The 12606-nt window shown below is 42.8% G+C and overlaps 1 protein-coding gene across 1 annotated transcript; it reads left to right on the top strand.

Annotated features, from left to right (window-relative positions):
- Positions 1–456: 456 nt before the first annotated feature.
- On the top strand, positions 457–12374 carry CCNG2 (cyclin G2). The gene is made up of 8 exons (XM_072623888.1): positions 457–595; positions 966–1103; positions 1777–1914; positions 3831–4081; positions 4288–4366; positions 4476–4574; positions 6308–6513; positions 10865–12374. The coding sequence occupies exons 2-8, from the start codon at positions 966–968 to the stop codon at positions 10986–10988; spliced, it is 1035 nt and encodes a 344-aa protein (XP_072479989.1). The 5' UTR covers positions 457–595; the 3' UTR covers positions 10989–12374.
- Positions 12375–12606: the final 232 nt, after the last annotated feature.

Genomic DNA, 12606 nt, shown 5'->3' with positions numbered 1-12606 from the left:
TCAGAAGGCTCGTCTCCTTCCGCCAATTCCGTTTCCCCTCCCCGCCCCTGTCGGGCCTCAGGACCCCGACGATGATACATTCCAGTGCCCCGGCGGTCCCAGACCAGGCCTGGCCCTTATAAGCATATTTTTTTTTTCCCTCGGGCGGGCTCTGCGGGGCCGGTTCTCTAGGGAGGGGGAGCGATTTTAGGGAGGGACTCTTTTCTCCTGTCGGGCTCGCCCGGATCCCTACGCGGGTCACGTGCCCCTCCCCCTCGGGGGCGTTGGAGGCTCAAAACAAAAACAAGGGGAGAGCTCGAGCTTCCTTCCGCGGCGGCGGTGGCGGCGGCCGGAGGGTGGCGGGGCAGGCCGAGGGGGCAGCGGGCCGGCGGGGAGCGTCCGGACGGGGCAGGACTGCCGCGATGAGGCCGGCGCTGTGAGGCCGGCGGCGGCGGTGGCGGCGGAGGGAGCGCGGGGCCGCGGGTGGATGAGGGCCCCGGGGGGTCGCTGACCCCAAGGGTCCCGCAGGCGGAGTAGCCGAGCGCGGAGGCCCGTCCCCTTCCCCGCGCTCTCCTGGCCGGGGCGCCACGGGGACGGGAGCGGGATCCCCGGCGCGGTGAGTGGGCGGCCGCCGGGGCTGCCTTTGTTCCCCGGGGCCGGGAGCCCTTCTTTGTCCCCCCCTCCCCGGAGCTTAGCGTTGTGCCTGCACACAGTAGGCGCCCAGTGCATGAAGCTAGCGACACCTGCATGCGGCTGAGCCCGCCGTCCAGCCCCTCTCCTGCCCGTCTCGTTCGTCCTTCTCCTTGGGCCGCAGATGAGGGGGCCGAGGGGCTGGGGGGAGGGGAGCCCCGAGCCTGCCCGGCACCCCCCTCCGCCCCCCGCCCTTGCGCCGCAGATGAGGAGGCGGGGAGCCCCGAGCCTGTCCGCCGGGAGTCCGAGGCCCCCCGCCCCTGCCCGCCTCATTTGTCCTTGTTCTTGGGCCGCAGATGAAGGGCCTGGGAGCCGAGGAGCTGTCCGGCCGGGAGGGGCTGCAGCTCTTCCGGCTGCTGAACCTCTACCTGGAGCAGGAGCCGAGATTCCAGCCCCGGGAGAAGGGGCTGAGCCTGATCGAAGCCGCCTCCGAGGTGAGCGGGGAGGGGCGGCCCGGACCCCGAACCACTCTGGAGGAACGAGCCTGGGAGCTGGCCGAAGTCCCCCCGGGCCGGGCTGGGCGGGAGCTGCTTATTACCATAGGAACCCATTAACTAAGAAAACCAGCCCGTGCCAGCCAGTCCGGGGAGGGGCTGCCGTGGGGCAGGCACTGGTGCTGGCATGGGAGCCCTGGGGAAGTGCCTACTGGGTGCTACGTGCAGGACATGCCGAGAAAGGCCGCGGCCTGCGGGCACGCAGCTGGCAGGGGCTTGGGGCCCCCATGCCCTTGGAATGCCCAACCTGTAGTCTGTTAACCCACTGATTTCATGTAATGCTTGTTTAAAAAAGCAAGACTTCTGTCTTGGACCAGTAATATGTCTTAATTCCTCAATTTTTTTTATTAGAATTTATTAGAATCAGATGATTGGAAGAAATTTGGTTTTGATTTCTCCAAGTTCCCTCTAAGATAACTTGTGATCTTGCTTAAATGATCCCAAATGTTTTCCAGAGTTCTTTTCAACAGAAGGAAAGCTTGCCATCTTTTCATTTTTAATCATTTTAATTATTATTAAATATCAATGTTTAATCCTTTATGATCATGTATTTTAAGTTTTTGTTAACCTTGGTTGTAAGAAAGTTTTTAATCGGCTTTCGTTTTTATTGTAGAATGACAACGCTTTGTGTCCAAGATTGAGAAATGTTAAGGTGGAAGATCTTAGGAGTTTAGCCAACTTTTTTGGATCACGAACTGAAACATTTGTCCTGGCTGTCAACATTTTGGATCGATTCTTGGCTCTTATGAAGGTACCACATACTTGAGCAGAAGTATCCCCTGTGTGTATGTTTGTTTTTTTAATAGGGTTTTGTAGTTGTTTAAGACTAGCACAAATGATTTAAACTTTTCTCCACACAATGAGGTGTGTTGAGTTGGGCAGCTTTAGATAGTCCCTTGTTCAAGGTAATTGAGTAGCTTGGATGAGGTAGAGAGTAAAAAAACCAAAGTATTTTATACACTTTCTAGCAGTGTAACTCTAGTAGGGGATGAAGAGGAGAGAAGGAAAGGCTCCATAGATTAATTTTAAAAATGTTTGGGGCTCGTTAGGATCCTTTTCATTTGTTTGCAAGGCTGATGGAGTGATCTCCTTCCCCCTTTGTTCTGATTAGATAGCAGCAATGAGATGATCAAATTAAAAAAATGTCAAACTAAAGTTCATAAATTTAATACTAGACTTAGACTGTGTTTGGGTTTCTAGTACTTAGGGGGTATGTAATTGTTAAACAAAAAGGAAATGTTCAAAATGTATTTGGTAATTCTGTAGAAATTCAGTATTGACTAGTTTTCCAGAGAAGATCAAGAGTAAAGGATGTTATCAAGGAGTTGTATAACAAGACAGAAAATGGATTGGTCCCATGGCAAAAGCACAGGGCTCCTGGGGGGACAGCCAGAGTACTCTGGTGTGGAAATGTCAGACCTAGAAGAATGTGGGTGAACTCTGGCATGCTCTTTGGGAGAATATGGACAAGCATCACACAGGCAGGAATGATGGAATCACAGATCCATTGGAGTAGCTGGGAAGCTGAAACTAGCAGTTCAACCAGCTCTTAAAGACCTTTTGATGGTTCTGACTTAGAGAAAGTGAGGAGCCTGAAGGTTGTCTTAAATTTGTCTCAAAAACTTAGTGACCAAGCGCATCTACGTCCATGACTGCCAAGGGCTAAGAAGAAAAGGTCTCCTAAGGCTTTTTGGGGTTTTTTTTTTTTTTTTTACAAGTGTTGGTTCTCTCCTCATCCTTCTATCATATTTCCTTTGGGGCATGTCGACACAGCCTGGGGTTATGGCTTCTCTTCCATCCTTGTCATAGGCACCTATGAAGACAGCTAGCTAAGCATATAAAAATGAGGAAGGAGTACTTGGAGCTCTATAGCAATTGTGGTTTCAGTGTTGAAATACCTGCTGTGTTGGGACATGGTCATTGATAGCAGTCTGAGCACTACTGAAGAAACTGAAGTCTGGAAGATGTTGTCATCCTTAGTGTCAGAAATATGTTATCTAAGCAGATATTTTCAGCTTGATTAGTACTGACCATTCTTCAGAAAAGTAGGACAGGTGCTTTCTAAAAATTTTGTAATGTTAAACTTATTGTTGCTAAAGGTTTCCATTCTCTGGGAGGGATTTAGAAGTATTCTTTAAAAAAAAAATATGAGCAATAAAATCATTGTAGCAAAGTATTTTTCTTTTGTATCTGACCCTTTGTTTTTTCCTGTGTTTTGATACCTGTTGATATGAGCTTTTTGGGGGGGGTGACATTATATAAATATTGCAAGTGCGAAATGGGAGCTGACAAGTAGATCTTGAATGAGGAGAGAGCCCACAGTTTTCGCAGGACGAGTTTGGAGTCTCTGATTAAAAGTGTTTCTGTGCATCAAGCTGATGCCCACCTCTCGTTCTTTCTGCTGTGCTGGGCTTGGGATTAGGGAGAGTTGGGTTCATGTTCCAGCTCCCCTGCTTAGAGCTTTGACAGCCATGGAAAAGTCATTGACCTTTGTGACTCACAGTTTCATCCTCTGTAAAATTTACCTGGTTCCTCAACTAGTGAAACTCAAATGCAGTCATGTGCAGAAGTTGCTTTGTAAGCCTTTTAAAGCACACTGTCAGCTGTAACTCTTTTTTAAAAAAATCTTTTGCTCTTTTGAGATTCTAAAGACATCTTTGTTCTTAGGTGAAGCCCAAACATTTGTCTTGCATTGGAGTCTGTTGTTTTCTTCTGGCTGCTAGAATCATTGAAGAGGAATGCAATATTCCGTCAACCCATGATGTCATCAGAATCAGTCAGTGCAAGTGTACTGCTTCTGACATAAAGCGGATGGAAAAAATTATTTCTGAAAAGTTGCACTATGAACTAGAAGCTACTACTGCCTTAAACTTTTTGCACTTATACCACACTATCGTACTTCGTCATACTTCAGAAAGGTGAGCACAAGTCAGTGTCCTGTCCCAGAGTTTTGGCGTCATCCACCAGGTTGGCACTTTGTAAAACTGCTTCCTCCTCTACGTCCAGCTCTGCTGCTTCCCTTTATGTAGTTGTAAATCTTAGATCTTGAAAACATTTAAACTCTTAATCTGGACAGTCTCTACAGATCAACGTAAAACTTCTTTTCTTTTGATATATTTCATAGGAAAGAAGTATTGAGCCTTGATAAACTGGAGGCTCAGCTAAAAGCTTGTAACTGCCGACTGACTTTTTCAAAAGCAAAAGTAAGTATCTTCTTTTATTTTTGTTTTTTAGTAACAATATCATTATGAACTCTTGACAAATATACTGAGGAAATTCACACACACCACTCTCCTTTTTTTATTTCCGTAGCCGTCTGTATTAGCTTTGTGCCTTCTCAATCTAGAAGTGGAAACCTTGAAATCTATTGAATTACTGGAAATTCTTCTTCTTGTTCAAAAGCATTCCAAGGTAAATTGGTCTACATTTTAGGGAGTTTTTCTTTTAAAAGTCACACATAGAGATGAGTGCTTATAAGCAGAGCTCCTGTGTTTAAATCTCCAGTGGTATTGTGCACCCTGGTCAGTGTAGCCTCACATGTTTGGAGGGATACGTAGGGGATGAAGTGGAGCCAGAGGGCTTGGGGGATTGGAGACCACGCAAGAAACTAGGGACAGATGGAGGAGGGACTTGGGAGGGGGCACATGTCTTCATACACGTATATACCTGTGTTTTTATGCTGCATATCTTTGGGGATGTGCTTGTCTTCCCTGTTAGAACAGCAGCTTTTGAAGGTCAGAGCTTGTTTTGTTCCAGGCACACTTATGGCCAGTGCTTGGCACAGCATTGGCAGCTATTTGGGCGCATCATCCGTGGGGATTGGGTGATTCATATGTTTTGGAGGGTGGTTATTAGATGAGGGATTAAGCCTGTGATGCTTGGCACCAAAGCTGCCAAGGCGTATTTGTGCTCCATGTAAGAGGAAACATTTTAAAAATTAGAAATGTCCCAAAACAGTGGTCTACCTCCAGAGGAGGAGCAGGCTTCTTTCACTGGAGGAAGAGACTAGATGAATGTTGTAGAAGAGAGTCTGACTGAAGTGTGGTGAGAGAGCAGGCAGCAATTGTAGGTGGTCTTTTAGGAACTTTGTTGGCCTAATTGTCTTTCAGATGACTGTGTCCTGATGTAAAATATGTACAGCAGTGTCCTTGGGAATGGAGAGAACAGCAGTCCTGGAGTCAGAAATAGTTACAGTGATACACAGCTAATAATTCTATAGCACTGCCATATTTTACGAAATGAAGAAAGTGAGGCAAACAGGTTAAGTGACTTGCTCAATGCCCTATAGTTAGTAGTGTCTGAGTCTGAATTTGAACTCTGACCTTCTTGACTCCAAGTATCAGACCCGTCTAGCTGTGTGAAGCTAGCCAAGCCATTTAACCTACCTGCCTCAGTTTCCTCATCTGTAAAATGGAGATGATAATAGCTCTTATCTCACAGAGTGGTTGTGAGGATCAAATGAGACAAGTAATTGTAGAGAACTTAGGACAGCCCCTGGCACTATATAGATGCTGGCTGTTATTGTTATTAAATGAGATAATGTTTATAAAGCTCTTAGCAAATCTTAAAAGAGTTCTACAAATGTTAGCTGTTAGAATTCTTTTCTAGCTCTTTGTGTGATAACTGAAGGTCTTCATGTTAACTATACCATAATATTATCAAAGGACATTGCAAAAGATGAAAATTCTTACCTAAAAATGAGAGGTATTCAATAATTCCTTTCTGAAACATCTCCTGAGTCCTGAAAGAAATTTAAGAAATATGTTACCAAATTTTAAGCTACTTAACATTTGAAGCTAGAATTCAGTTTGATCAACATTTATTTAGTGCCCCTGAAGTACCAGGAACTGCTAAAGAGGCAAAAACAGTCTCTGTCCTCAAGGAACTCACACTCTGATCCCAAGCAAACACCTGAAATTATACTACATCTTCTGAAAGCGGACAAGTGTGTAGAAAAAGCCGCTTTCAGAGAACATAATATAACTGCAGCTGATTACTTGGAATATACCCTATGGAAGTAACCTTGTACTCTTGACACTGAGTGCTCACCTGGGCCTTTTGATGAATGGAGCCTGGAGATTGTTGTTTAAAGACTATATGTGGTCCTTTCTCAGTTTTTGAAATGTCTCAAATTGTGTTTTCAGATTAACGATGCTGATTTCTCCTACTGGAGGGAGCTGGTTTCAAAATGCCTCGCTGAGTACTCTTCTCCAGAGTGTTGCAAACCTGACCACAAAAGGCTCGTGTGGATTGTGTCCCGACGCACGGCTCAGAGCCTTCACAACAGCTATTACAGCGTCCCTGAGCTGCCTACCATTCCAGAGGGGGGCTGCTTTGAGGAGAGTCAGAGGTGAGCCAACCATCCTTGAAAAAAGGACACCCTTTAAACTTCCTCTTGCTAGTTTGACATGTTGATAGCAGAGGGTTGGAGCCCTGAAGGTTACTTTGAGATCATCCGAGTCTGATTTCTTCATTTGACAGATGAGGAAACAGGCTCAACAGGGAAGTGACTCACTGGAGATTAAACAACTGTGTGTGTGTGTAATCCGTTTTTTTCCTACAAGGCCTTATAGGAAAGAAAATTTAAATTCTTTTACTTCCGTTTGTCCAACATGTTACATCATCGTACAACCTCATAAGCATTTTTTTCTACCAGCTAGTATTTTTTAAATTTATTTTTAGATTTTGACATTCATTTCCACAACATTTTGAGTTCCAATTTTGCTCCCCATCTCTCCCCTCTCCTCACTCCATAACACCTTGCAATTCTGATTATCCTTTTCCTCAGTGTGCCCTCCCTTCTATCACACCCCATCCTTCCATTATCCCCATCTTCTCTCTTGTAGGGCAAGATAAATTTCTATACCCCATTACCTGTATTTCTTATTTCCCAGTTATATGCAATAACCATTCTCCAAATTTGTTTGTAATACCTTGAATTCCAACTCCTCTCCCTTCCTCCCCCCCATCCCCTCTGAGAAGGCAAGCAATTCAGTGTAGTCTATATATGTGTCGTTTTGCACAGGACTTCTGTAATATTCATGTTGTGTAAGACATACTATATTTCCCTCCATCCTACCCTGTCCCCTCTTTGTTCTATTCTCTCACTTGACTGTGTCCCTCCCCAAAAGTGTTTACATCTAACTATTCCTTCTTCCCGTATACCCTCCCTTCTATCATTCCCCCCACCCCACTGTCCCTTTCTCTCCTACTTTCCTGTAGTGTAAGATAAATTTTCATACCAAATTGAGTGAGCATGTTATTCCCTCTTTAAGCCAAATGTGGTGAGAGTAAGCTTTACTTTTCCCCTCACCTCCTCCCTCTTCTCCTCCATTGAACAAGATGTTTCTTGCCTCTTTTGTGACAGATAATTTGCCCCATTCCATTTCTCCCTTTCTCCTCCCAATATATTCCTCTCTCACCCCTTAATTTTATTTTTTTATATATATCATCCCTTCTGATTCAACTCACCCTGTGCTCTCTGTCTATATGTGTGTGTGTGTGTGTGTGTGTGTGTGTGTGTGTGTGTGTGTGTGTGTGTGAGTGTGAGTGTGACAATCCCTCCAACTACCCAAATACTGAGAAAAGTCTCAAGAGTTACAAATCTTATCTTTCCATATAGGAGTGTAAACAGTTCAGCCATAGAAAGTCCTTTAAGATTTCTCTTTCCTGTTTACTTTTTCATGCTTCTCTTGATCCTTGTGTTTTGAAAGTCAGATTTTTCTCTTCAGTTCTGGTCTTTTCATTGAGAATGCTTGAAAGTCTTCTATATCATTGAATGACCATTTTTTTCCCTTGAAGTATTATACTCAGTTTTGCTGGATAGGTAATTCTTGGTTTAAATCTCAGTTCCTTTGACTCCTGGAATAGCCTATTCCAAACCCTTCAATCTCTTAATGTTGAAACTGCCAGGTCCTGTGTTATCATGATTGTATTTCTACAATACTCAAATTGTTTCTTTCTGACTGCTTGCAATATTTTCTCCTTGACCTGGGAACTGTGAAATTTGGCGGCAATATTCCTAGGAGTTTCTTTTTTAGGGTCTCTTTCAGGAGGTGATCAGTGGATTCTTTCAATATTTATTTCACCTTCTGGTTCTAGAATATCAGGGCAGTTTTCCTTGATAATTTCATGAAAGACAATGTCTAGGCTCTTCTTTTGATCATGGCTTTCAGGTAGTCCCATAATTTTTAAATTGCCTCTCCTAGGTCTATTTTCCAGGTCAGTTGTTTTTGCAATGAGATGTTTCACATTATCTTCTATGTTTTCAATCTTTTGGTTTTGTTTTGTAATTTCTTGGTTTATCATAAAGTCATTAGCTTCCCTTGGCTCCACTCTCATTTTTAAAGAACTATTTTCTTCAGTGAGTTTTTGAACCTCCTTTTCCATTTGGCTGATTTTGCTTTCTAAAGCCTTCTTGTCCTCATTGGCTTTTTGGACCTCTTTTTCCAGTTGAGTTAGCCTATTTTTGAAGGTGTTATTTCCTCAGTATTTTTTTGGGTCTCCTTTAGTAAGGTGCTGACTCGCCTTTCAAGCTCTTCCATGGCCTGAGCCCATTTCATGTTCATTTTGGGGATACTGGATGCAGAAGCCTTGACTTCCTCTGACAGTATACATTGTTCTTCCTCATCTGGAAGGATGGAAGGAGACACCTGTTCTCCAAGAAAGTAACCTTCTATGTGTGGTCTTATTTTTCTTCCCTGTTTTGGACATTTTCCCAGCCAATTACTTGACTTCTGAATCCTTTGTCAAGAGGAGGGTCCTAGAGCTCCTCCTCCCCTCAGGTCTGTGCTCAGGGCTGAGGTTCAGATCAGCTGCTCAATTCCCCCAGGGACTTTAGGTGGAGTGCTTCACAGCTGTTGCCGCTGGGGCTGGTGCTGCAGGGGGGACCCTGCCTCGCCTCTTGCCCAGCTGGGAAAGCCCTCTCACTGACCTTTGAAGTTTTCTTTATAGCTTGTGGGTTAAGGGATCTGAGACCCTCCCTGCTGGGGATTCTGCCCCAGAGGCTTGTTCTGGCCCCATTCCTCCAGGTGGTGCGTGGCCAGGGCTGGGCTCTGCTCTGCTTTGCATCCCGTGGGATAGACCTTTCCTGTTGGCCTTCTAGGTTACCTTTGGCTGAAAATCTTTTTCACTGTGTTGTTCTGTGGCTTCTGCTGCTCTGGAATTTGTTGAGAGTTATTTTTTACAGGTATTTTATGGGCTGTGGGGGAAGAGCTAAAGTGTGTGCATCTTTCTACTCTGCCATCTTGGTTCCACCCAATAAGCATTCTTTTAAAACAACATTTTTGAGGCAGACTTAGAGGGAAAAGCAGGCATATGTGGAGGATGCACACTAGTGTGACTTCCCATTCTTCTCATGGTCTTCCTAGCTTAACATTTCCCCCGGAACTTGTGATAGAATCATATTGTTGTGCTTCTGGAGAAATAGGAGACCAGATGATTGTCTGTTAAACACAGATAGTAGGATTTGTTCTGTTTTGGAAGTGCTGGTTAGCTTTAGCTTAACTATGTAATGATGTGGGTTTATGTTTTTAAAATGTAAAATTCTGGTTAATAACTAAAACAGCTACTGTATCGTGAAGATCATCATCAAGAAAGAAAGAAATAAAAATTCACATATGCTTTGGAACTTTGGGACTCTGCTTGGCTGAAGACATCCATACTGTGTGGGATTTCTCTTAATCAGTGAAATAACAACAAAAAGCAATGGCCATTTTTCTTTAATGGCTTCATAGTGATACCTTAGAAATTTTATCCTCAAAATATTTTATAGCTATCGGAAAGTTAGAAATGTCCATGAATTTTTTAAAAGTGATTTAATGTTAAGTACCTAACATGGCATACTGTAGGTCTGAATTAAAGTCTTTGGAGAATGACCATAAATCCAATTTATTTTCCCTTGCAGACCATGATTTACTTTGCGTATTTGAGTCATTGGTTGCTATTTATGTGTAGGATGAGGGGGTTGATCTGCAGTGATCTCTAAAGTCCCTTCCAGTTGTCAGCATTTTATGAGACTGAAAATTCATTTCAAGGATGATGTATTTCTTATTTTATGGTTAAGTATTTTAAAAGATACAGTTACATCATATTAGAAAACTATCTTTTTGCCTTGATTGTAATTAATAATCCATATGCCAGACAGTATAATACATTATTTGTTTGGAGTTGTGAGCAGAGTACTAGCTTTGAAAACCTGGAAATCTTGAGTTTAAAGCCTGTCTTGGAAACCTCCTGGCTCTGAGATCCTGGGCAAATAACTTAACCTCTTTTGGCTTCAATTTTCATCTGTAAAATGGAGATAAGAACAGTGCCTGCCTCTCAGGGTGGCTGTGGGGATCAAAGGAGAAAATATCTGCAGTCTCTAGAGTGCTTTGCAAACTTTAAAGTGCACTATGACTACACTGTGGTTCCTAATCGGAGAGAGTGGATGTTGATAGTCTTTGGTACTCACTGTCAGGAGTGACAGCTTGTTCACAGTGAGTGAGTCTGGCACGCACACTTCCTTTAGAGAATAGAGAGGAGTTGAGAGGTTCTCGTTGGAGGCCAGAAGAGTTTACATTAGGAAGTCTTTGGAGGTTTAAAAAAAAAAATCAGGTGCCTCATTCCTTAACCTTGTGATTTCCAGATTACGTTTAAAGTGGTTACATAAAGTTTTCAAGTGTATGGTAAAGAAAATCATTCTTTGTGCCCTTTTTCAGTGAGGATTCTTGTGAAGATATGAGCTGTGGAGAAGAAAGTCTGAGCACCTCCCCTCCCAGCGATGGAGAATGCACCTTCTTTTTTGATTTCAAGGTGGCACAAGCCCTGTGCTTCCAGTCTTAGAAATCTCTTTGTATGAAGTACACGTCTGGGGTCCGCCTGCAGGTTTCTAAGCAATAAGTAGGGGATGCTCTTCCCCTCCCCTTTATCTTTCAGGAAGGAGTTGCATGGACTAGATCCACCTACTTTCTGTTTATTGTTCAGATCAGATCTGGCCTATTTTCATATTTAATTCTAAGCCATTAAATGGGTTTATGCTTCTTAGACAAGTAGAGAAAATACTTGGGGTGGCACTTTTTTTTTCTTCTGAATAGTCATGCTTTTTTAGCTGGGGGCGGTGTGGGTAGTTAGGGGAGGGACAATGAAAAGCTTGAATTTGCTACTTTCCAGAGGGTTGTTTTTTTTTTTTTTTAAGATAAATGCAGTCTAAATATATATGGGTCTTTTACAACTTTACGTAAAGTCTTCAGGTATTGTCATTTAAACCTATTTGGGAGTGTGCCTATGCTCTCTTGGCAGGGACAGTGGATAGCCCTTTTAACAGTTTCACAGATGTGTCTTCGTGATGGAGGATACGTTCAAACATGTCAGGATATGCTTCTTTAAAATTGAATGTAATATCCAATACAGACCCAGCAAAACTTAAAAATGTAGTCGTCTTGCTCTTGTGCATTTTAATATTTAGTGTCTTAGTTGAAGTTGACATACTAGCTACAGAAGTCATTGACAAGCTAAGCTTGCCGAGTATTTTCATTCTTTTTAAGTCTAAGTGTTTTAGCCCTTTAGTTTTATTTTAGTGTGTAATAAAATCCATAATCAAAACTAGTTTTGCATGCATGTGTATGAAAGCTCTTAGTGCTGAATAAGGTTATTACGGTAGAACTGGGTAAATGTGGATGTGACAGCAAACACCTGATTTTGTTGCATTGCAGAAATCCCATATTGCTACGATTACATTGTAAGCTCTGAGAATACAGGAAGCCAATAGAATGTGATTCACATTTCAGGAATAACGGTGTTAGACTGGGGGGGGGGGGCAAGGCTGAAATATGAAGTAAAAAGCTGTCTGTGGTAGTGTGTGTAAGTAACTTTGTCTGTGCTGTGGTACAGAGGTAAGAGTGGTGATGTGCCAACTGGTAAGACTTTGTACGTTGGGGGTTTGGTACAAAGACATGTATTTTAAAAAGTTTACAAAAATGTACATAAAAATGTAAATCTTAAAAAATGTACATAAAAAGTACTGTATTTTTTTACATTGTGTAGCTGTAGACTTTGCATGTAGATATAATTTATTGTGTATTCTGTATCATAGAAACCGTGTATTAATGACTTGCTTTGTTTCTTTTCTACTGAAGTCAGCATCTGATAGGTGTTTTTCCAAAGTAGGGTTAGAGGTGATCTGACGGATTACCACTCAGAATAAAGGAAAAGTTAATGAAGCCTAACAAATTGTATTTGTCTCATTTATGAAGCTCATTACTAAACAAGGATCTATTCCTTCCTCCCCTCACCCCCCAGTTTTAAAAAGCTTATTATGAAACTCAATAAGAATTAGTCTATTGATTTAGTATTTTCTGACCAGAGTTAGTACTATTAACTTCTCTTTACAGTCTGACTCCCATTTGTCTTTCCAGAGAGAGGGCATATTTTACTTTATTACTTGTTTATTGTTTTCCTGTGG

The sequence above is a fragment of the Notamacropus eugenii genome, chromosome 7 (assembly GCF_028372415.1).
Source record: "Notamacropus eugenii isolate mMacEug1 chromosome 7, mMacEug1.pri_v2, whole genome shotgun sequence".
Lineage (NCBI taxonomy): Eukaryota > Metazoa > Chordata > Mammalia > Diprotodontia > Macropodidae > Notamacropus > Notamacropus eugenii.
Note: the sequence above shows the minus strand (reverse complement) of the source record. Positions and strands in the feature narration are given on the sequence as shown.